Source organism: Gasterosteus aculeatus, chromosome 15, assembly GCF_964276395.1.
Source record: "Gasterosteus aculeatus chromosome 15, fGasAcu3.hap1.1, whole genome shotgun sequence".
Lineage (NCBI taxonomy): Eukaryota > Metazoa > Chordata > Actinopteri > Perciformes > Gasterosteidae > Gasterosteus > Gasterosteus aculeatus.
This window is the reverse complement of record NC_135703.1, coordinates 1,543,842-1,568,893: the sequence shown is the minus strand read 5'-3', so window position 1 is coordinate 1,568,893 and position 25,052 is coordinate 1,543,842. Positions and strand designations below refer to the sequence as shown.

General features: G+C 44.4%; 1 protein-coding gene across 11 annotated transcripts; it reads left to right on the top strand.

Annotated features, from left to right (window-relative positions):
• The first annotated feature begins 72 nt into the window (after positions 1-72).
• klc1a (kinesin light chain 1a) lies at positions 73-24,561 on the top strand. 11 transcript variants are annotated; one of them, XM_040198783.2, is made up of 16 exons: positions 73-617; positions 4,604-4,874; positions 5,868-6,098; positions 6,428-6,506; positions 7,576-7,804; positions 8,464-8,551; positions 9,998-10,099; positions 11,999-12,172; positions 12,393-12,492; positions 12,664-12,716; positions 12,999-13,066; positions 13,404-13,512; positions 13,632-13,766; positions 17,720-17,853; positions 19,983-20,043; positions 21,104-24,561. In XM_040198783.2, the coding sequence occupies exons 2-16, from the start codon at positions 4,605-4,607 to the stop codon at positions 21,167-21,169; spliced, it is 1,899 nt and encodes a 632-aa protein (XP_040054717.2). In that variant the 5' UTR covers positions 73-617; position 4,604; the 3' UTR covers positions 21,170-24,561. The 11 variants fall into 11 exon arrangements, with proteins under 11 accessions (XP_040054717.2, XP_040054716.2, XP_040054718.2 ...); XM_040198782.2 differs by having other exon boundaries at positions 13,632-13,793; XM_078089226.1 differs by lacking the exon at positions 73-617 and adding an exon at positions 2,459-2,675 and having other exon boundaries at positions 3,633-4,874.
• The last annotated feature ends 491 nt before the right edge of the window (positions 24,562-25,052 follow it).

Sequence of the window (25,052 nt, the reverse complement as noted above, 5' to 3'; positions counted from 1 at the left end):
GTTTATATACGATTATAAGTCAAATGTATTGGTTGTGAATCGTAGCACATATGGGGAGTTGTGTAGTGTAACATACGCGTTTACATTAAAATGAATCTGGCAGCTCAATCCGCAGCTTCCCCTTTAACCGGAGAGGGATGACATCATCACCCGCGGGGGGAGGCGCGCGCGCCGGCTAACGCCATTTTCACGCACGGCGCAGCCAGTCGGTGCCCGAGCCAGAAGGACCAGCGAGCTGTCACTGCCCGGGACACTGGTCCCCTTCGAGCCCCATGAAGCCGCTGTCGAGTCGCCGTGGGACGGAAATGAGAAACGGGATTTTCTCCAATGGCTCCGACTAAAGCCTGTGTTTTGACAGTTAGGGGGCTAGCTATGGAGCTAGCTGGTCACCAGTAGCGGCGGTTGATGCGCTGAAGTCGGCGGAACGTAATCTCAGCCGGACACCGATTTTGAATATTGAGATTTATAACGTTTATTGTTTTATTTTTTTTTACACAATTCTGCTCAAACGTTGTGGGTCGAAAGAACAAGACATCTATTTAAAAGAAGACGGAAAGGCGAGATAAACGGACGTTACAGGGAAGCTAATACATTGGCAACGGATGTCCTAGAGAACGGTAGGAATGGCTCCGTGTAATTCTTGGAGTTGTATCATTTGCTAACTAACGTTAATTAACGAACATTTCCGTCAACCTGGTTAAGTGTCATCTAGTCTAACAACACGCATTTGAATAAACGTTTTATCCATTTTTATAAATGTGTTAAAGATGGAGCTCTAAGGTGTGTGGTCCGTGTTTACGTTAATTGCAGGAATTAGACGCTTTAAGCACCTTAACTGTCACCGACAGGAGCCTCGGTTGCTCAGAGCTAACATGCTAGCAGCGTGTGGGTGCAGGAAGGAACCGGCTAACTGGTTCTTCAGGTTAATCCATCCCAAGCGAGGTGGCTGGCTAAAGACGCACTTTGCGGGGGCCACCGCAGTCACCTTTAGGGCTTGATGTTTGGTCACGTGACAGATGGATTCCCCCCCCCCCCCCTTTTCATTGATATTCCCTGCGGGAGTGAAGCGGTGTGAAAGCCGCCTGTGTTCAAGGGACCGCTTGGGAAGGGACAGTGGATCTCAGTGTGGGACCCACAGCTGGGAAACACTCGAGAGGCGTCTGTGAATATTTTAAATGTATTACACACACACACACACACACACACACACACACACACGGACCGACACACTAGTCCCCGGCCCCGTGGCCCTTCATGTTTGATCCGGCCCAAGGAGGCTCCTGACAGCCTGCAGGGCTCCTCCCCCCCGGGAACACCCAGGAGAACACCCTCTGCTCTCTGCTGCAGCTTGCTGCTAGTTATTGTGTGTGTGCGTGCGTGTGCGTGTGTACCTTCCCTGGGGTTGTCACTGCTGGTAGGAAATGGTGATTATGTGTCGCCGCTGCATATTTTGGTTGCGATGCTGCAGGATTTGTTCTGAGCTGCATCGAGCTCTTCTGCAGGTGGAGCACGTAAACTAAAACACGACGCCTGCTGAGCCCACTGCAGATGTGTCTGTCCAACTGGGGTGAACGTTTACTTCCTGAGACGTAGTTATTTATCAATATTTGTTATTTATAGACCTACCAATACAAATATTTGAAGCTGAAAACCTATTTCCTCAGACACGTTTATTCAAGTCCTTTAGACCTCTTTCGTTATTTCTGTGCTTTCATTTCTCATTACTTATTGACCTGTATTGATTAATCTGCATACGGATGTCATGCGATCAATATCAGCCTGTTTCATTAGACGCAGATGATGAAATGCTTTGGTTCTCCGTTTATGAGGTAGAGCTAAAACTAATCGCTCTCGCTGTGCTGTGAATCCTCCCTGCGTGAAGGTTGTCATGTGCGTCCTGTAACGTGTCCATCACGGTGTGATCTTTTTGTTTGTTTTGGTGGATGATCAAATAGGCGAAATGTCTGTAGTGAAGCAAACAGAGAAACCGCACATCAGCTTCTCACGTGACATCGTTTCTCTTCCCTCTTGTGTTCTATATTATCGTTAAACACCTTCGGGTTCTGGAAGGTCGGGAGAAAAAACAGAAATTTGAAGACTGGCTCAAAGATATTGTAATGTGCATTTTCACTATTATTTGACATATTGATGAAATATTTCTGAGGATAGAAATGTTACTAATTAATAAGTAATTCTTGGTTTGTTCAATGTCTTAAACAACCATGTATTAAAAAGCAGCATACTGGCCACGAGTTCCTCCTGATGTTGATTGTGAGATAGTTTATCCTCTATCACAGTCCCTGTATAAGAAAACAACTCTTCTCTCTTATCTTTCTGCCCTCGGGGGCCACTTAATATGATTTAAACTCTCGCCCACGGAAATGTGGAACAAGTCTTCCTGTCACGTGAGGCCTCAGCAGAAGCCTGCCACTCCTTTAGGAGGCGACGCGTAGGAATCGGGCAGTCGGGTTAAATTGGATGTCGATGGTCATTTCCTTGTTCCAGCCTGCTGTCGTGTCTTGTGATGGTCTGATGTCTTCGTCCTTCTCACGGTCCCTGCAGCTAATGTCTCCTGTTGACTCAAATGACTCATTAGTAACGGCTTGAGTGTTGAGCCTGAAGAAAAGTGGAATCAGAGACTCCAGTGTGTTGACTTGCCAAAGGAACAGATATATGTAAGCAGCTTTAGTCCTTTTATACAAACAATGGATCCTCTGACTGTCTTCTGTTCCCTCCAGCTCCTCAGATAGTCATAATAGTCATCAGCGCTTTGGTTTTGTTTAAAATGAAAGACTCAAAGACGAAGAGGGTGAACTATTTAGCAGTGAAAAAGCCCAAATTAAGCTGAAAGGGGAGTTTAGTTCATTCTGGTGACTTTCAGCCTTCGTCTTAAATGCTGTGAATCAGTGCTGTCGGCCCAGTTTGCTGACTAAGATGGTTTCTGCTCAGTGTTGCTCTTCCTCTTCCCCGTTGGTCCCAGTCTCCCAATAGCTTCTACCATAACCGGCTCACAGGAGGAGCTGTGTGTACACCAAACATCAGAAGCAGTTTCTGTTCCTTTCCCTCTGTGGTGCTTTGTTTTTTCGAGACTCATCTGATGCCAAAAATAAGACTGTTGGATCCGAGCAGGAAAAAGAACCGCTGTCACTTTCGCTTCTGCATTACTCCGCCCGCAGTGGGAGCAGTTATTGTGTCACTGTGCATTTTGCTAATTACTGGCCACAGCAGCCCGTTGTTACTACTGAAACATCCCAGCATAATTACCCCCCCCCCCCCCCATATCTCCCTTCAAGCTAAAATATAGAAGGCTCCCGGAAACCAAATAAAAGAAAGCTTTCTTTTATTTGGTTTCCCTTTTTTTAACTTCTTTCTCGGGTTTGTTGGGTCAAATAATGAAGAAAAAAAATCAGCAGGTTGACTCATTATGAGAATGACTGTTTTATTTGAAGGTGTTGTAGAGGATATAATTATTCAAGTGTCATTTAGATTCAATGCTGAGTTTGAGAGACAAGTGAAACATAAATACCATCAATACAAATAACATTACTTTATTAGTTTGCCTTCAATCATTTAATAATGTGAATTTACCAGTCTGAAGATTAGAGGATTTTTTTTTCTCGTTTCACCCCCAGAGCGCTCAGCTCCCCTGGACCTGCTGTGTTTCCAGCTTCCTGCCGGCTGTCAGCTGACGCGCTGCAGGCTTGCTGCTGAGTCTCATGCAGACATCACGCTGCCTAAATGTCTGTTTGCATCTGGTCCGTGTGTCTGCGATTATTCAGAGCGGTTTCAGTCAGACGTTGGGACGTTCAGACGTTTATTGGGAAGCTCGCTACAGATGCTGCTCAAGCGCTCGGTCATAATCCTTAAGAGTGTGTGCGTGCGTGTGCGTGCGTGCTTTTTAAAATTCTGGCCCCTTCCAGCAGGCTTTTAGTTAGTGATTATGACTGACTCGGTATGTGGAAAGCTAATAGAACCATGAAAGAAAAGCCTGCTAGCTGCCACTCATCACTTATTTCAGCTCTGCACTGGTTCCCCATAAAGCTTCTCTAACAATCCGCTCTCACCTCATATCTGCCGCTATCCGTAAACCACAACCCTCCCATCGGGATTCGACCCGTCAGCATGCAGCAGCTTTAGCGGGCCGAGGTTTAGGTTCAACTCCTCAGCGCACCGCCCCAGAGAAATCATCTTCAGCTACAACAGCTTATTTTTGAGGAGCACTTCAAACAGGGTTGTCACAAACATTACGTGTAACTTTTGTTTACCAAGCTTTCTGTGCTGCAACACGGCGCCGCCGCCGCAGTGCCTGGCTCAAAGGTAGCTCGAGAGCACAAACCTTTCTCACTCAACCTAAAAGTCCTCGGCTCCTAAAGCAAGGAGGTTCTGTTTAACTCCTATCGACTGAGGAGTTGCCGTGACAACAGAAAAGGTCCGGAGGATGCAACTCTGAATGAGACCTGAAGGTGTTTTGTTACGTGCTCATTCATGATTTAATCAATAAGCCACTTTACTGTTGGTTTTTACCAGCAGGAAACATGAATCTGTTGCGTTACATGTAAAGAATCCAAATGGATAAACGAGCCATGTTGACTTTCATGTGCAGGATGCGTGAGGACATGTCCACCACGGTGTGCGTGAAGGAGGAGGAGGACCCCGGGGAGAAGCTGTCCCAGGATGAGATCATCTCCCGGACCAAGCAGGTGATCCAGGGGCTGGATGCCCTGAAGCAGGAGCACCACTCCATCCTGGACGGCCTGCTGGGAACGCTGCGCTGCCTGAAGCAGGAGGAGGAGGAGAGCGTCCTGGTGGAGGAGAAGTCCCACATGATCCGCAAGTCCATGGAGATGCTGGAGCTCGGGCTGAGTGAGGCGCAGGTACCGTCAGTCACTGGTGAACGCTTATCTTATCAGATCCAAGCCAACAGCCATATTGGATTTAGTTGAATATAAAAATAAACAAATGAAGCCTAAAATCAAGAAATAAACGTTTGTAATTGCATTAAAGGTGCAATAATTGTGTTCATTAAGAGGTTTATTTAGTATATTACACATATTAATAATCCGGCTAATTATCTGGATCAGACAACACAGATCTAAACTGTCTGAATATCCTCGGCTTTAACTAGCACTCTATATAATATATATTTGTATAACAAAGATGTCCTTAAAGGGTACCCATAAAAGTGCTACGGTTCGGATTTTTGGTACCATTCTCAACTTTTGGCAGTGGAGACACAAATAAAAGGGTACCGACCCGACCCGCACCGCTCGGTGGAAACACGCCATTAGAAATATAACTCTTTTTAACAAATGCAGATTTTCTTTTAGATAACGTTGGTCGTGATGTTGCTCAGGTGATGCGTCACTGGTGCTTCAGCCTCTCGTCTCCCAGCAGGCTCTGCCTATTAACTACACACCACTCTGCACCAAGCTGACTCCACCATCAGCACTTACTGTGAAGTAGTGTGATTCATATTTCTCTGCATAATTATCAGACTCTAACTCCCCAAATGTCTCTGCCCCTCACTCTGTCTAATTAGACCCCTGCCAGGCGTGTGCCTCTCACATCTGCTGTGAGATGGATGCTTTTACCCAGAGGGCCTCACAGCAGCACGTGTGCACATATCTAGTGCTGAGCAGTTACTCATCATGCTGCCACCTCAGAATGAAATGTTGATTGTATTAAGAATAAAGCCCGTTCTGTATCAATGACTGATGTTTGTATGGACCTGTTTCAGATGATCGTATCCAGGACGGACTGGGAATTAGTGTGAATGTTGTTACCAGGTGGTTCTAAGCCAATTGTGATCATGCTCGTCATGATCAACTCCAAACATGTGATATGACTGTTCTTGACTTCTGAACCAGGTGATGATGGCGCTGTCGAGCCACCTGAGCTCGGTGGAGTCGGAGAAGCAGAAGCTGCGGGCTCAGGTACGCCGGCTCTGCCAGGAGAACCAGTGGCTGAGGGACGAGCTGGCCGGGACGCAGCAGAAGCTGCAGAAGAGCGAGCAGAGCGTCGCCCAGCTGGAGGAGGAGAAGAAGCACCTGGAGTTCATGAACCAGCTGAAGAAGTACGACGAGGACTTGTCCCCATCGGTGAGTCCCGGGTCCCCTTCACGGTTTGCTAACGAGACGTCTTTTGTTATATGGTTAATTTGTGCTGCCTTGAAGTGTCTGTGTCGAGTGTCCGTGCTGAGCCCTGGAAGTTCTTCCTTTAAACGACTAGACTTAGTTTATTCCTCTTGTATTGTTAGTTTTTATGTCGCTTCCCTGAGCTCCTCATCAGCAGCAGAGTCAATGTTAATAATCTCCACTACACTTTTGAGATGTGCCAGAACACACAGCCACATTCGATGTAGTAAACATGGAGTCAGCTCATTTCCTCCTCCCTCCCTCCCTGCCTTCCTCCCTCCCTCACCTCTCAGGAGGAGAAGGACTCTGATTCCAGTAAAGAGACTCTGGATGATCTCTTCCCAGATGACCAGGACGACCAACCCCCAGGCAGTAAGTGTCCCCCCCTTCTCCTACTCTAGGGGGGTGTTCTTAATCACAATCAGTCCAAATGACATGTAGTTCCTGCCTCGTGTAGGTGGTGTAATTGTGGGGGTGTTCTTGTCATGTGGAGAGGAAGCTTCCTGCCGTGTGTTGTGCAATAGTGGAAGGACTTAACTTCTGTTTCTTTGCTTCTGTCTGATGATGAGCAGATTTGTCTTTGAAATGAGTCAGTGTCCCTCGATCAGCTGGTTTATAGCGTTGCTCCTGCATTCATCCCTACTTTAACTTCTCACTCTCCACGTCCACCCGTCCCTCGGTGTTTGATGGTCTTTCAGTCGCTCAGCAGTAACGTCGTGTTGGCTGTGAAGGCCCATCAGTCAGGACCTGGTCCAGCCTGGAAAAACTCCCGACCAGTTTGGAGTCGTAAAGAGTGTTGTTTGGTTCCAGCGTTTCTACAGCGAGTTCTCTTTGTGTCGCTGCAGTCGGGTGAAAGACTGTTTGGCAGAAGACCACAGTGGTGTTGCTAAGACCTTTGGCTTTAAATGAGAATGAAATGCATGAACGTTTGGGACCTTTACGCCATGACTCCACTACAGCTCAACACAAGTTAGAAGTTCGTCCTTCTTCACATCCATATAAAGTAATAATGCGCCCACGCCCATTTACACAGCCACACGTTCCCGCTCACACCTCCATCAGTGCTGACAGTAAATACAAGGAAGCTACACTTGAGGATGGTGTACACAACCCTCAAAGGACCAAAGAACCACAAGCAGATGGCTGGTAGCCTGGGGGGGGAGGAGGAGGTTTAAGGGTTTCCATGTCTCCAAGACCCGTCTCCCTCCTGCATCGCATCGGATAGAAGTGGGAACATAAATGCTTCACTTTTAGTACCAGTGAAAAAGGGGCATCCTACAAGTCCCACAATGCAATGTGATGTATTTTTTGTGTAAGATCTATAAACAAATGGCCACAAAAACAAGTACTGTATATATTTTACATTACACCCAAATGCATCGTGAGTGAAGAAGTCGAGGACAAAGGGGTGAGTGTCTCATCCTCTCCTCCGTGTCTCCAGTCCAGCCGACCCACGGCAGCGCGGCGGCGGCGGCGGCCCAGCAGGGGGGCTACGAGATCCCGGCCCGCCTGAGGACCCTCCACAACCTGGTGATCCAGTACGCCTCCCAGGGCAGGTACGAGGTGGCTGTGCCCCTCTGCAAACAGGCCCTGGAAGACCTGGAGAAGACCTCTGGACACGACCACCCAGATGTGGCCACCATGCTCAACATCCTGGCCCTGGTCTACAGGTGCGTCCCTCAGATACCTCCGAGCTGCTGCTGTTGTTCCCTGAACAGTGCCAAGGAGGGAGATCGTTCTCCACGATTAACTGCCAGGACTAATGTACAGTGTCTCCTTTGTTTTCATGCTGCCAGCAGTGTGACGTAGGAAACAAAACATCTTCACTTTACCGGGCTTTCATCTGCTTTCCCAATATTTCAGAAGAGTCGAGGACCGTCAACGCTGCCACAGCGTTTCAGTAGTTATCAGTTAAAGTTATTGCTTTTTTCAGAGAGTCTGTAATAATGTTTCCAGCAGTCTTTTTGTGACCATCACAACTCACTTTGGGTAACAACCCTTAAAGCGTTCTGTCCCAGGCCTCTATAGGACCTTCTGAATTATAGCTGGGTACCTTTTGTAGTTAAGACGTGGAACAAAGATTGACAGTACAGTAAAACCGGGGAAAGGGTTCATTTCACAACTCCAGAAGAAGAGCCCTTGTTTCTCACCCCCATGAATCTCGTGCAGTGAATAGCCTGCGCCGGGAATGAGAGGCCGGGTTCCCTCGCTGTCTGCAGACCGGGGACACCGCCGGCAAGCTGTTCGGACCCCGAAGACATCGGGTCGATCCGCCCATCCGTGTGTGCTGCGTGTCCGTCTGACTCGGGTTTGTTTGGGTCCGTTTCAGGGATCAGAACAAATACAAGGAGGCGGCCAGCCTGCTGAACGACGCTCTGGCCATCAGGGAGAAGACTCTGGGCAGGGACCATCCGGCTGTGAGTCCACCCGCTTGCTCCAGACCAGACTCTGTGTGACCTTGCTTTAATTCCTTAGACGTGTCTGGTACCGTAAATATATTGTTATAGGTGTAGGTGTTCTAGCAAAGCCCATGTTAGAGATGACAAATGAGGTGTTCTGAGAGCTCCTGCTGGTGTGCTGATCACACTGATTAAGGCTAGATCTTTTCTCCTGTTTTTATGCCAAGCTAACACAGCTTTTGGCAGTAGCTTCACATTCACAGTACAGACCAGGGTGGTGATGATCCTCTCTATTGATGCCAATGGATGTATTTCACTAAAAGTAAAACATTTCCCTTTCAATGCGAAGAGCTCCAATAAATTATCCAGACTTTAGTATAATAAAAACTTGAACCTGCGGTTACATTTAATGGAGAAGTATAATAAGAGTATCTTGTTGGATTACCACAGTTCTCACTCTCTATTCTTTGCTCTGCTCCTATTCGTGGTCGCTGAGAGACATTTGACCCCTTCAGGTAACACTGGAATCACAGTGCAGCCAAAGCAGTGTTTGGGTTACAGAGGCATTTATCATTCTCATTGGAGCTTTGAGGGAGGGAGAAACATCCAGCTGGTTGACTAACTGTGTTAACCCCATCAGGCCTGTGTCTCCACTGTGTGGACCTCCATCTCGCTCCACGTGAAGCTGAGGTTAGCTCTCCCACCTCCACCCAACCGCTGCATTTCTCTTTAAACGAGGAAGTGATTTCTAATCATAAAACCCTAGTTGTGTTATTAATATAGACCTGACAGTGATTCCTCTCACTAAATGGTTTCTTCCTCCTAATATTATTTCAGAATTTCTCAATCTCCTCTTTGTCTTTTTGAAGTTTGCCTTTTGGATCTGATTCTTGGGCTGAAAGAGATTCCTTAAGAAACGTGGTCTTGACTTCCACTTGTTGACTCCTGGAGACGACATCATCGTGTTTACATGAGCGCTCACTGGGGGGGGGGATTGCTCTCCATTCACAATCACCTGTGTTAAGCCAGCAGCAGCATTGGTGTGATTACCGAACAGAGTAAGGGGGGTTTAGGGGGCAACGGTAGATTTACACCCACAGTGTGGATCCAGTGAATCCGACAGGTGAAGGTTGGACCTTTGATGGTTATTTGTTCTTTTGTTTATTTCCCTTCTGTCACTCCTCCACTCCTTGATGCCCCCCCCCCCCCCCCCCCACATGGCCACCAGTGCCCGTCTGAATCAGAGATCAGAGGTGACCTCCAGGCGCCTCGGCAATCTCCTTCTTCCTGAGTGCACGCGATCAAATTACCGCCCCCCCCCCCCCCCCCCCCCCCCCACCAACAATCACTTCCTGCCCTCCCTTGATGATTACTCCCTCACCGGATCGATGGCCTCCTGAGTCGAGCCTCGAGTCACCAAAAGTGACTGAAAGGAAATAACGGACGCGTCTGTGTTCCCGTCAGGTCGCCGCCACCCTCAACAACCTGGCCGTCCTGTATGGGAAGAGAGGGAAGTACAAGGAGGCGGAGCCTCTGTGCAAGAGAGCGCTGGAGATCCGGGAGAAGGTAGGTCAAAGGTCATCAAACACAGATTCGCAAGCAGCAGTTTCACAGTCTCTTCTTCCATCTTCCCCAGACGTAAAGCTTTCAAACAAAAGTCTGCTTCCAAATGCTGAAGTCCTCTTTAGAAACCAGCAGTCTGTCTCCGTTTCCCTCCCGGTTGATGTGTGAATGGGAGCGGTTTTAACCTTCATCCGGCATTTCTCACCTCAAGAGCTCTGTAACGTTTCTGTGTTGGGAATGATCGCAGGACGGCGCTATTCACAGTTTAATATTAAGCACTCACAAGGTGGACACCAAGAAGAAGTGGAAGGTTCTACTTTGTGCCAGAATGTCCCCTGAGGTGACTCCCATCGTTCAAAGATCCTGACGCCTAGTTCGGTTCTTGCTGAGCTGCTGCTCAGCAATCCTCCGCGTGTCCTCCGCTCTGAGATGAGACGTCCGCTTTGGTTGAGCTGAGCATTCATTTTTTTGTTATTTTTCACCCTGCTGCAGAGATTTGCTTTTCCCTGCATTTTTTTTGTCGTCTTTGTTATGGAAGCTCAGCTTCTGTGTGAGTTTGCTCGGCATCAGAGAGAAGAGAGGGAGGAATATTTAAACCGGTGGAGAAGCTTCTCACTATTCAGTTTGAGAGGAAATGAAAACATTGTGATGCTGAATACATCACCGCCAAGACCTCGAAAAACTTTATTAACAAACACCAGATTCTCACGAGAGCTTCAAAAACGGAAAATAGTTCAGACAAATGCATTATTTCATTAGTTATTTACAAACTACCTCAGCCAAATGTTTAAAGACACGGTGAGACGTTTAAAAAACCTGTTTTTAAAGATGAATGTCTTCAGTGGGCAAAGTATCAGCAGACTGATGCTTGTTGTTTTTAGTCGATCGATTTTGACATTAACATCTTTTCATTCAATTGATCGACATTGAATCAAACTGAAGCCCTTCTGCACTGACAGGAATATGCGTCAGAGGGGCAGAAACACGACGCAAACCTTTGGATGAAAAATGGATTCACTTTGTTCTTTATAAGTAGAGGCTCTTCAGCCAGATTTGAGACGACGGTGGTGTTTCTCAGAGCTCCTCCTTTCCCCGAAGACCTCATCAATAAACATGTGGTTGCGCAGCATATGGCAAATCCCTTTCCAGCTAATGATGTTTACAGGGAAGGTGGGCGGCTGCGGCTGCTGGAGGTAGAGAGCTCTGCACCACCCGGTGGATCACAGACACCGACAGGCTGGAGGAGGATCCTGTGACGTCTCTCCTCTTGTTGATGAAGCTCTTTCTATACGCAGCACAGATTACAAGGTTTCTCCTGCTGAACGTCCTTTTCTCTCATCCTTCTTCTGCGAGGAAGGAAGAAGAGATTCAACGCCTCAGCCGGTCTCTCCTCTCCTCTCATCTCCTCTCCTTTCATCTCCTCTCTGCGCTGTTTCCTTTGCTGCTCGTCATACTCTGATAAAAAACCCTTGCTGCAGTTTTTCTACGTCTGGTCCCCCTCGTCTCTGACGGTTCTTTTTGCGTGTCTTCCTCGCTCGCTCAGTTAAGCCGCTCAGGAAAAGCTCTCAGCGCGCTCATATCCTCATTCAGTGTAGGAATCAAGCCGTCCACTGTCCTCTGCTTTGATCTCATCGAGCAGGTCCACAGTCCGCATGTGAAAATCTTTTAGCTACAGATTTAATTTCTAACACGGCATCCTGATGTCATTGGTCTCAAAAAGCAACATCCCAGAAGGAAGCGAGACGTGTTACTGAGCGGCGGCTTGTGAATTCCAAAGTTTTCCGGCCACTTAGAGAAACAGCCCAGTGACGGAGGTCCAGCTGCAGCGCCTGCAGACGGACCAAATGGCCCCTGAAAGTCGTCGTCGCTGATGTAATGACTGTTGTCTTGCTTCCGGCCCAGGTGCTGGGGAAGGAGCACCCAGATGTGGCCAAGCAGCTGAACAACCTGGCCCTGCTGTGCCAGAACCAGGGCAAGTACGACGAGGTGGAGTACTACTACATGAGAGCGCTGGAGATCTACCAGAGCAAGCTGGGCCCCGACGACCCCAACGTGGCCAAGACCAAGAACAACCTGGTGAGGGGTCTCATTGCTGTAGCCGTCAGACATGAATGGATTCAGTGGTGGAATCCCGCTGTTTTAAATGCTGCTAACGGAAGATCCGCGCCGAGCTGCCGCGCGCTCTCCTGCCAGCAACTGGTACCTGTGAAAGATTAACAGGAAACATCTGGCATTCAGGACGACGTGGAGGACCAATGCCACGCTGACGCTCGACTGTTTCTCTCGTGTTCTTCAGGCCTCCTGTTACCTGAAACAGGGCAAGTTCAAGCAGGCTGAAACTCTGTACAAAGAAATCCTCACCCGCGCCCACGAGAGGGAGTTCGGCTCCGTTGATGGTACGACACACACACACACACACACACACACACACACACACACACACACACACTCAAGCATTTTGGTGGCTGTAAAGAAAAATCACCTTTTAAGCTAATGGAGAGCTCGTGCTCCCTGCTGCTGTTTATCTGAGCCGATCAGCTGTGACCGACGTCTCTGTTCCTCTGCAGATGAAAACAAACCAATATGGATGCACGCTGAGGAGAGAGAGGAGCAAAGCAAGGTGAGTCCTGTGCTTCTAGTCATGAGAACCACAGCTGCTTTAATATGTCTTATTACCACATTTAAAATGTGATTAACTTCAATAAGAGCTGGATAATCTGATCACGTCTCCGCCAACAGGCACAAATAATGTGAGTTTATTATTTTAAAAGGTTTCAGAGAAGGAAACTTTAATCCCACCACATCTTCATCCGGGTTCATTTTCATCCTTTAAACGCAAGTTTGAGACTCTAATGACATTAATGTCGTACGCGGATGAAACGGGTGTTTTTTTGTCTCGCAGGGGAAGCAGAAGGACGGCTCAGCGTTTGGAGAGTACGGAGGCTGGTACAAGGCCTGCAAAGTGGACAGGTCAGTTTGTGTGAGAGGAAGTAACCAGATCCTCAATGATCCCGTTTACTCGTGTTGTGTTTGACCGCTGTTTCTTACTTTCTCTCTTTGTCTTAGATAAAAGGGCATTTTAGAAATATTATAATTGAAGTTATTGCCATACGTTTGCTTGTTTAAAACCAATGGTTTTATATAAAATCAGGTAAAATCGCTTTACAGTAAGTGTTTTACAAAGCACTGAAATATGAAGAACAACATGTCTGAATTGGTAATTATCGGTGTATTCTTGGAGTGCCTCCACTCCTCCCTCAGGTAGATTCTCCATGGTTACGTACCCCACCCCCCTTGTGTCTTGCAGCCCCACAGTGACGACCACCCTGAAGAACCTCGGCGCCCTCTACAAGCGGCAGGGCAAGTTCGAGGCGGCAGAGACTCTGGAGGAAGCCGCCATGCGCTCCAGAAAGCAGGTGAGGGTCCGTATGATGTCACTCGTAACGCAGACGCTGTTTAGAGCTGCAGATCGGCTTTGATTTCAATCAGTTGCATTGGCATTTATAGTGTGTGTGTGTGTGTGTGTGTGTGTCAGGGTCTGGACACCGTGCACAAGCAGCGCGTGGCGGAGGTCCTCAGCGAGCCGGAGGTCCGCGAGAAGCAGCGGAGCCGCGAGAGTCTGACCTCCGACACGGTGAAGTACGAGAGCGGGCCGGACGGCGGCGAGGAAGTGAGTATGAGCGTGGAGTGGAACGAGGTAAGTACAGTACACAGCCCCCCCCCCCCACCCTACCCCCCACACGCACACGCCACTGAGAGTCTGCGCACACGTAGAGGAAACGTCTCAATGACGACATCATTGTAATTGTAATGGTAAGCTGTCAGTCTGGCGATTGAGATGAGATTCTCCATGTTTTATCTCCAACAGTCGACCTTAAAGAGTTCCAGTGGTTTCTGAGGTTGTTGCCCCCCCCCCCCCCCCCACCACACTGACGGACTGACATGTAGCACACGGTGACCTCTCGCAGGCACTGCAGCACTTCCTCAGTCCCCCGCTCACACCCCTCCCTCGTTTACTGCTGCCTGCTCACATAGCAACAGTAGTCATAGCGCCCTGAACAACCAATCAGCGTTGTGTCCGTGGGAGGTCTGCTTGGTGACGTCACCTGTAACCACAATGATGCTGCATCAACATGTGGACGTCGATTAGTATGTATACAAAATGAATACGATTCAAACATCAGTGAGGGCTTTAAATCAGCAGTTTAAGGAAGCCTCACATCTAATTTATTATGACATCATCGCCCCCCCAAAAAAAAATATATAAATGTAATGATGGTGCTGTTAGATTGCTGCTGAATACAGCTGTCACTCAAAAACACACATTTACTCTGCGCCGCTTCCCTGCAGCTGTCAAACTAAATCCTCACTTCCTCTTCAGGCTCATTCCTGAGTAAGAAGTCAGTAACGTGGGCTCTGTACTGTACGCTCCTTTTCCCTTGTCATCCTCCGTTTGCTTCGGCGGCGTGTCGGCAGCCAGAGGAAGACGATGTTGGTGGATGTTTATGTTAAAAATCCTTCAACCGGCCTCTAAGCTAAAGTACCTTTTTTATTATGATGACGCGCCGTTTTCACTACGGCGACACTTGAGTCCGGCGATGACTTGGTCTTCAGCCCAAACTCTTGTCTGCTAATTCACTCAACTGAAAATCACCTTCAACCGCCAGAAAGAAATCGACAAACTCTCCGTCTGGCTGCTCTCGTGTTTGTGTTTTATTCTGTGGTGCAAAGTTTAACCTTCTACTTGATGCTCAGTGTGCAAACTAATGTCCCAGATACAGACGCGGTACCTCTCCACCACGTTAGCGCCACCTGGTGGAGAACGCTATCAGCTTCACACCAAGTAACAACTTGCTGTGTGTCCGTTAGTATTTACCAACTAAGGTACCACAGAGAAGGACGATAGAAGGACTGTTCCACCCATGAAACGGTTCAGTTCCCTGTCCGAGCCTCTTGTATTTTATAAACCAGCCTAAAGTTTATAGAAATATGTGTCTGCCGTCATTTTGCCGGAGGCAGCAGCCGGTGGAGAAGTACGGCGTCTGCTCTGGACGACCAAGTCGGCCTCTTTAATCCTCTGTTTCCTTTCCTCTTCTCTCCTTCCTGTCTCCTTGATGACTCTCCTCTCGTCCTCTTTTGTGTGTCCTTCTCTCTTCTCTGCGTCTGACCGGCAGCCGTAACTCCAGATGCCTTCTAATGGTTCTAAAACACTCGTCTCCTGCATGACGGACGTCTCGCCTGCCTCCACCGCGCCTCCACCACGCCTCCACCGCGCCTCCGCCCTTCCAGCTTAGCTCTCTCTCTCTCTCCCCTCCACCTGGGGGGGTCGAACCACAGCGATAACGTTGCTTTTAGAAACGTGTGTGTGATGAACTCATGTTGTGTCTGCTGTCTTCTAACACGTCTCTTTCTGTCTGTGAGCTGTACTTTCTCATTGCCTGTAGATTTAACAGGTTGGGGGGTTTGGGTGGTTTTGGGGGGGGGGGGTGACAGTTAAACAGATGAACACTCTCCATTTAAACCGGCGCTCTTAACATTTAACATCTCACCTCAACATGACAACTTAACCAGATTCACACTTGCAGGCTTTTAAGTTCATTCCTTTCTTGGAAAAAAGCAGCATGAAGAGAAATCCGACCTTCTGAGCTGTTTCTTTAAATCAAAGTGTTTACGTTGCTTCTCTCTTTGCCAGCTGCCAGAATAATGTATAAAAGAAACGGTGACGTGTCGCATGTAGAAGTTAAACGATTAGTCGACCAGCAGATAAAACGTATCAAGAATCCGCCCATTTGTCAGGATTTATGTTTTTATTTTGTATTTGTATTCAGACGACAGTGTAAATAAATGAACAGCAGATTAATCATTAATTGCAGCCCTAATATCAAGGAATAAGATAAAGATCATAATAATGATCAGTAGGATTTAAAATGGCAAAGTCAAATAATGAATGAATACGGATTTTACATCCCGTTATAAAAAAAAGGATGAATGAATAAATCCCCCTTTTAAACAAATGGTATTTGTGTGAATATTCAGTCCTTTTATTTATCCACATCATTTGAGGGGGAAAGTCAACGTTTTACTACTCAGAGATGATTGATTGATTGATTTAGAGAAGAAATATAAAGTCAGCTGATTGATCCGCTGATCGATGCCTATAAATAACGTCTCGTCAGCATGAGCGAGAGGCTGTTAGACTTTAGTCATTCACGTTAAAGGTCACGTTGAAGGTCACAGGACTCGTGCACGACGTCTCGCGGCTTTACCAGCAGAGAGGTCGTCCTACATCGAGCTCTGTTCCTCTGAATGTCCGTTTGTGGGGGTGAAGCTGTAACCTCGCGTGCATCTCTGTATGTAGATGTGAGGGGGGGGGGGGGTAAACAAAGCCGTGGTCACTGCGTTTTGTATGGACGTGGTCTCGTGCTCTCTGTTCTCGGCTCCTTGCTAATAATCCCTCTGCGTGTCCTTTTGTCTTTGTGCATCTGAGCGCTTGTCTTCTTAACTTCTAATAAAAGCTCAACTCTCTGCTCACCTGAAAGCTGCAGCCTGTCGCCTCTTTGTGTCCTCTGCTCTTCTCTAAACATCAGTAACTCCTCTTTTAACTCACTTGTCATCGGCTCATTGGAGGCTGCAGGAGCCGCCACCTCCGTCACCACCTCCGTCACCACAGGTGCTCATTCAGGTTTAATGGGGGCACAAGACGTCAGGTGGTGGATTGAAATTAAACAGTAATTTTATTAAGTTCATACTCAGACATTATTATATCGACATTATCACCATAACAACTGAACCGGAAACCACCTCCCTGTGATGTCATCAATCGCTGACCTTGTATTGATACTATCAGCTATTGGTTTATTAGTTTATCATATATGTGTATGTATGTATCCGTACTGTCAGTTACAAGAAATCCTAAAGGAACATTATTTTTAGGTTATTTAGGATCCACATTGTCAACAAGTGAAAAACATGAAGAAATGTTATGCTGAGTAAATATTAATATATTCATTTATATTAATATATAATATAATATAAGAAATCCATATATTTGTATTTATTCCGCTTGTTATGTTACTTTATGATTTAAGCAAATGTCAATGAATTGGGGAAAAAACGTGAAGTCAAAGGCGTTGAGGATATTATCTTAAATGTCCCGTTACGACTGCTCCAGGTGCAGTTTATACATTTGACTTTAAATTAGTCAATTAAAGGCTTTGCACAACCACACAAGTGTTTCTTCTGCTTCCCTGAGCACTGACCTGCTCCACAAAGAGCAGACTCACCTGTGTGGATGCAGTGAAGCAGTGCATCATGGGAGTAGAAGGCAACTACAGATTTGTCTGCATCGTTTTGGAAGTTTTCCATAGAATATCATGTTAAAACACTGCTGCCAATTATCCTTTTGATTTAATCTAAATTAACCAGAGTTTGTTGCAAATGGTCCTAAGACATGAAATTTCATTGAGCTCCTCATTCTGTTGATTTTAAATAAAAAAGAAGGCCTCATTTTGTCAAACAACTCCCCGTCTTCAGCTAATGTGCACACAGTGTGTGTGTGAGTGTGTGTGTCTGCAGCAGCAGTGCGTGTTGGGACGAGAGTAACGCTGTGGCGTCTCCCATCAGGACGGCTCCGGCGCTCTGAAGAGGAGCGGCTCCTTCAGCAAGCTGCGAGCCTCCATCCGACGCAGCAGCGAGAAGCTCGTCCGCAAGCTGAAGGGCGGCGGCGCGTCCCGAGACAGCGAGCCCAAAAACCCCGGGTAACTATCCCATCATGCACCTGGTCCAGCCAGGTGACTCTGACTTTAGGCGCCGGAGGCCCGGAGGAACTAACCCAGAGGGAAGGAGGGACGGGCTTTGCTGGCGGTGAAGTAACTCTGAAGCTGTTTGCACTTGAAATGACGGAGCAAACTTTAACTGGTCCTCCAACCGTCGCACTGGTTTCCTGTCCTCACTGCGCCTGCACCTGTACGCGGCGCCGCTTCTCTCTTCCTGCTTTGGTTTGGTTTGCGAGGGAAACGGTTTGGGGGAAATAATCCCAGAAGATTGCAAGAAGTTGCATTATTTTAAGAGAAATGCTTTCTGTAAAGGAAATAACTGAATATTTCAGGTAAAAATAATTGTATATATTAAGAAAACATTGCAACATTTTACGAGAAATCCTTAATATCTTAAGGAAAATGTTGCCGTATTTTAAGCAAAATAGTTGTAATATTTGTAGAGAAATACCTTGTATTTCAAAATAACACATGCAATATTTTAAAAGGAAGAAAATTTACAATTTCCATTGAAAATCTGTAATTTAACAATCTAAAAGTGTTTGTACTTTGGGTGAATGTTCCCCAAAGAGTTTTAATAAGGTTGTTTGCTGCTTCATTCTCAAAACATTACGAGTTAATTCTTTAAATATCACAACCTTTTCACGTGAACGTATTCCTTTCCATTCTAAATAATAAAAAAGCTTTAGTCTCAATCTCTTTCCTTCAGCTTTCTTAATATTCTGCCGTAACGACCAAATCTGAACACATTCGGCAGAAAAACCAAAGTAGCCGTACTTGAACTGTACTGATGGAATGTGAAAATAATGCAACTACTTTGAGGAATGCTTCTGGAATGCTGTTCTGCCTGAACTCCTTTTCCTTTTGTTTGAACAACTAATAGATTCATCTATTTATTGTATTCTGTGGCTTTCAGACATTTTATTTTGAAAAAAATCACTTTTACTTTATGATTTTATTATTTTCATTTTTTTTCCTTTGTGAATTTTACTTTAAAAAACAACTTGTCTGCATGGCAGTTTTTGTTGTTGTTGTTGAATTTTTTATTTATGAATAAATTTGTTCGTTTGAATGTCTGCATGCCTCATCTGTGTTTCCGTTCTCCTCTGATGGAGGCGATGATGTCGTCATCATCAGGATTCGCCTCCATCAGGACCAATCAGTGATGCTGACTCCCTGATTGGTCGTTATTTACCTTTTTTATGGAACAAACCAACATCTACTCAGTTTTCTCGAGAATTGAAGTTGAATCTTCTCGCCAGCAAATGAAGTCGGTTTTGATTTGAGATCTGAGAGTTAAAAAACATTTTTCCAGGTGAGTCCCCAAACTAATCCTCCACATTAGGAACTAAAAGATCCCTCTTAACTAACTCTCTAAGTATTATTTATTTCAATTTAATGAAGAGAGGAAATAGAAAAGAGTTTATGTGCAAGAAAAGAATAATTTAAAATCATATATCATACATATTTACACACAACTTTGTATTTTGTTTTGTTTGGCTGCATAAATATATCTTATATCTTCCTAAAAACCAATAGAATTGACATCCTATCGTTAATTATTGTATTGATAATTATTGATCTGGATGACTTTTCTTATCATGTTTCTGCAGTTTTACTTACTGATCCAAAGTTTTTGTTCATGCATGAACTCTATTAATGAACTTTGCTGCTGACGCATCAAGTGATGAAGGAGAATGTTGGTACCAGTTTCTAATGAACTTCTTCATCTGTGGCTATTTATGGTTAATAAGTCATCTGTTGACCCTTTAAAGATGTTGATTGTAAATATTGTTAATAATTGTCACGTTTACTTTTTTATAATCACACAGTTTGAATCTTCTGGTTTTAAATAATAGACCAAAAGTACAATTATACATTTTAATTATATTAGAAACTGGTGCCAAAGTTTCATATTTAACTTTCTAAATCTCATGAACACAAAGTTGTTTGTTTTTTAAAACTAACCTTTGTGTGAAGATGTCATGGATGTTATTAACAAACCATCTCCATTGAGCTAAACAGTTGCCTCTCCCCCCCCCTGACCTCTGACCTCTCACCCCCTCCTCACCCTTCACCCCCCCCGCATGTCACTGCTCTGGTGGGTGCAGCATGAAGCGAGCCAGCTCTCTGGGGGTTCTTAACGTGGCGGACGAGGCTGCGACCGAACAAGTAAGACGTCCACCGGTCCCCCTCAGTGTGACCCGCCGGTTACCGTGGCGATGACGAGCTGTGAGGGCAGAGGTCAAAGTTCAGGCCTCAGAAACTTCACTATTAAAGGGAAAAAAGCACATTTTAATTATCTAAGGTCACAGGAACACTTGTATGTTTTATTTTTTGTTTTTTATTGATTTAAAATGATAATCTATAAATTAACAAAAAAACATTATGAACTGATCAAACAAATTATATATGAATATCTTCAATTGTGTTTATATGTTAAATAATATTCTAAATGTAATATCTGGGTTTTTATGCCATAGGTCAAACAAAAATAATGAGCTTGAAGACCACATTTATACTGAGAAATATTGTGAGTTTTTAAATTAAAAAACTAAATAATTTTCTATTGAGGTACTTTTGTGGCCAAAATACAGGATTTGTATCACTACACACACTAACTACACACATCATTGTTAACTAACCAACAACAACTATTAACAGGAAGAATGTTTTTGTTTTTTTCTTACTTGACACTAACAAACTGTTTAACAGAATCTGTGTGATAATTCATCACCAGTCCATAGTTACCATGACGACAGACTTTTATTTAAGATGAAGTCAAAACGTTTTTAAACTGTATTGGAGGTGAAACTTTAATGCAGCTGAATCGTCTTTACACTTTAGAGATTCTTACATTTGATACTTTCCATTTTCTCCTACTTTCTACTTCCAATTCATAGACTATTATTGTAGTACGGCACTATATTTATTCAATACCTTCAGTTACTTCATTGAGATCAATGCTACAAAGTATAGTCAACAAATAAAAATATGATGCATTAATATGTGCTGAGAGGAAATCTTTATTGGTCCATATATGAAGTTATTATTTATTGTTAACCTGAATTAATTATTTCTACATTGTGGTATTACTACTTGTACTTGAGTAAGAGATGTGGGTACTTCTTCCACCGCAGTTTCTAAAGATTTTAACTGATTCTTGTTGAGCTGAAACTGAATTTCTTAAAAAATTCAGTTTGTCTAATTTCTGTTTTATTTTTTCCCCCAGGAACGAAATAATCGTCTGAGAAAGAGTCGAGACCTGAGCACCAGCCACAGTGACCTGCCGCGCTGAAGGTCAGCTTGACCCCAGCAGGCTGTGAGGGGCGGAGCCTGTGAGATCACTTCCTGTCCAGACCCTCCCCCTCGTTAAGGAGCGTCTCAGCATCAAGTGTGTCTGTGTCGCTGCACTTTGTTTCTTAATTGACTGCACAACAAGAGGAACGTGCACAGTGCTGCTGTGTGTGTGTGTGTGTGTGTGTGTGTGTGTGTGTCTGTGTGTGTGTGTGTGTGTGTGTGTGTGTGCGCGCTGTATGTACTGTTACGTGTGTGAGGTCCAATCAGTCCTTTTTAAATATTTAATGCAGAGTTTAAACCTGTTTCTCTCGGCTCGTTGGTCCAGTTTATCAGTGACGTCGACGAGCTCATCCGTTCACCTCGGTGCTCTCGTGCTCGTCCTGATGACGTCACGCCAAGAGACGGGAAACATTTGCACCCTCTAGAAATTCGGTTGAGATTTACGTAAACACGACTGTATTTCAGTCGATAAAAGAGTCGAAAAAAACGTTATTCGTCTTCTTTGTGTTTGGAGTCCACGAGTTTTCCTTTTGGTCGCTGAATACGTCGTAGAGGAAGACCTGATGGTTGTCATGACGACGACGTTTTCCAGTACGAGACAAATATTCACTACACTTGTATTTATTTGAACTGTCGATGAACTCATTAATGGAATTTTTTTGTCAAAAGTTGTCAACTTTGAAAAGCAAAGTTGCAGGCTGATTACATTACATTACATGTCATTTAGCGGACGCTTTTATCCAATAGTGGATAGTGGACAGTGAGCTCTTTAATTACTGATCTATTGATGCTTTAACAAACCTCGTTTCCCCACTCAAGCTTAACTTAAGCAACGAGAGATGCAGAATGAGGTTTTAGCACCTGAGGACTCGTCCGGCAATGACGTGTCTCTGGAGGCCGACCCGGCGTTAGCGTAGCCGGCAGGCGTTAGCATAGCCGGCAGGCGTTAGCGTAGCCGGCAGGCGTTAGCGTAGCCGGCAGGCGTTAGCGTAGCCGGCAGGCGTTAGCGTAGCGCTCTCCCTCTGCAGGTTTCCAATGAAAGTTCCGAACCGGGTTACTTGAATCCAAAACACTATATTTTCTGCGTTGACCCGTAATGGACACGTTGGGAGCCGCACCTCTTTCCCAAAATGTTCCGTCCTGTGATGATCTCGCTTGTTTCTGTATGAGGTTCTATGTTTACATTTGAGGTTTTTTTTTGTAAATTATGTTTTGTTTTTTCTCGCTGCTTTGAAGAGTTTATCTTAATATCTTCCTGTAAAAAAACTAAAACACGGCCCTTGAGAACTACAGCGCATTGAGGACCGACGCTGTACTTTCACGCACTGAAGCTTAAGCTGAAGATAAGATAAACCTGAAACTAAAGCTAAGCTAAGCTATGGCTAAAGATGAAGCTGAAGCTAAAGCCACTCCACACTTTTACACATTAATGGAGGAACTGTTACAGCATCCATTGTTACTTCCAGGTGTTTTATTGTTTATTCAAGACAACACTTTACCACGTTGGTAAAGTCGAAAGGAATTCAACCAAAAAGTGCAAATTATGATTTATTTAAAAATACTCATTATCGTGCAAGAATTATTCCGGTGATTTAAGATGCAAATGTAAAAAATATCTATTGGTTTTAACCAAAAATAAGCGGGACTATTCCTCCCGAAGCTACATTAGATATCATTTAACAAAGATATATCACCGTATATCAGCGATTCACTTTGAAATCAAAAGTGTGATTTAAAAGATACATAATTAATTTACTGACCGAATAAGAAGGAAACATGTTGCTCCAAAACCAAAATAGCAAAGTTGATTTTGCATCACTCAAAACAGACTTCAGACAAAGAGCAACGTTGCTAAACTCAAATGAATTAAATTTACTGGCATTTAATAGAAATAAAAGCTGCAAATTTCATCTGAACTCTTAAATCCAGTTTCACTGCTGAGACAAACTGTAATCTCTTTGTTTGGAAAACAACTCTCTTGATTCTGATTTGATGAAAATGAATTAATATCCGGAGGGAAGTTGGGAAATTATTTTCAGTCCAAAATATTGTTTTATTAAAAAATCCCTTTTACTAGCAGCTCAAAGACTCAAAGTGTAAATATGTAAGATGAATAGATTTGATGATTTGAAAAAGGTTACTTTTACTTTTGTGAGGGCGATAATTCAGTCAAAGTGATTTTTGAAATGTTAAAATACTGTTTTCCTTGATAGCGATGAATTTATTGACGTCACAGAGTCGAGTGAGGTGAAGCTTCTTGTTGACCGTTGATCGGTCTTTTTTAAATCGTTGTCTTATTGTTCCACAAAGTAACGCGGCACATAACTTTACTACTTTGCTGGTTCTAATGAACCGGGCAACTTTTAGGGCCATAAACTGATGTACAGACGTAATCTAATGTTTGAAAACAAAAGATTCAAAAGCTAGAAATTCATATAAATATTCACTATTGAATCAATTTCATAATAGAAATTCCTACATTTTAAAGGCTTAAAAGAAGTTTAAAAGAAACTTGGTTGTTAAAAAAAAAAAAAATCGAATCCGTCATCTTTAGTATCCCTGTGTGTGTGTGTGTGTGTGTGTGTGTGTGTGTGTGTGTGTGTGTGTACACATACTATGCTGTGCTCTTAGAACTTAAAATGACTTCTAAGCAGTTTTCAATGAACCAACAAGACTTTTTCTGCGTGATTAAAATGAGGTGAATGTAAATTTAACGGCTTTATGAAATCTCTGGATTCTCTATGGAGGTAAAAACCTCTCAGTCCGTCCTTTATATTTTACTCTTTAAAAGATTATCAACCCCGAGAAATATAATATTCTGCTCACGTCCTGCCACGGAAACGGTGTCAGTTATTAAAGTCAATATTTACGGTTTTATTATAAAGTTTATCACAGCATCATTCTGGTCACATCATAGATCCTCTCGTGTGTTTATATAGCATCCTAGTTACCATGGCAACGCATTGGGCCCTGCCCCTTCGTCGCCCACGGCTCCACGCCGTGACGTCCGGCCTGTGAAATCTACGTTTTTTTTAAACGGGCACAACAGGGAGACACAATATTGAATGTGGGGTTGTTTTTGTTCTTACTTTTTTAAATGTTCATGTTAAATCTCTGTGAGCCCGCTGTGCTTCCTGCAAAGCGGCGTCGCGTCCCGTGTGGAAAATGCTCCTGGATGAAACTGGCATTCATGACTCGTCCTCCCAGATGTGCAGGCCGACCGCACATTCCTCTGGCTGTGGCGTCGTTAGACAGTAATAACAGTGTAATAGAGCACCAGCAGATCTCAGCAGAAACATGCAAACCTGTTCTAACTTCACGTGAGGACGTTTGTCTGCAAACTGATGTTATTTTAGTTTTAAATGTGTTTCAATAAAATGCTCAAATTCGTGACGTTTCTTCTGTGATTTTTAATATCTGATTAAATGTGGAACAATTCTGAGTTGATTCAATTTTAGCTATTTTTCATCGTTATGATTTATTTATTATCTATTTTAGAAGCAGATATTGTACTTTTTCATAACAGCTGAGTAAAATATCATAGAATAAAGTATCACATGTGGGTGTACAGTACGGTTAGGGCCGTTCTTGTTAAGTGTATATTTAACGAGATACTTTTTGTGTGGAATATTTTTATGCAACCTTAAGTAACCAAAAAACAAACATTTGAATTGCTGCTTTTAAACACAATACGATTTTTAAAAATTGTATTGTATCTTGCAGCTCTTCTTTATTTATTTATACTTTATTATTTCAAATTTTCTATAGAAAAAATAAAGTGTGATACATTAATCAAACAAAACAAACACACGAGGACTTTACGTTGAGCAGCAGCAGTTTAATAAACATAAGCATAAATAATACTGAATAAATCCCAATTC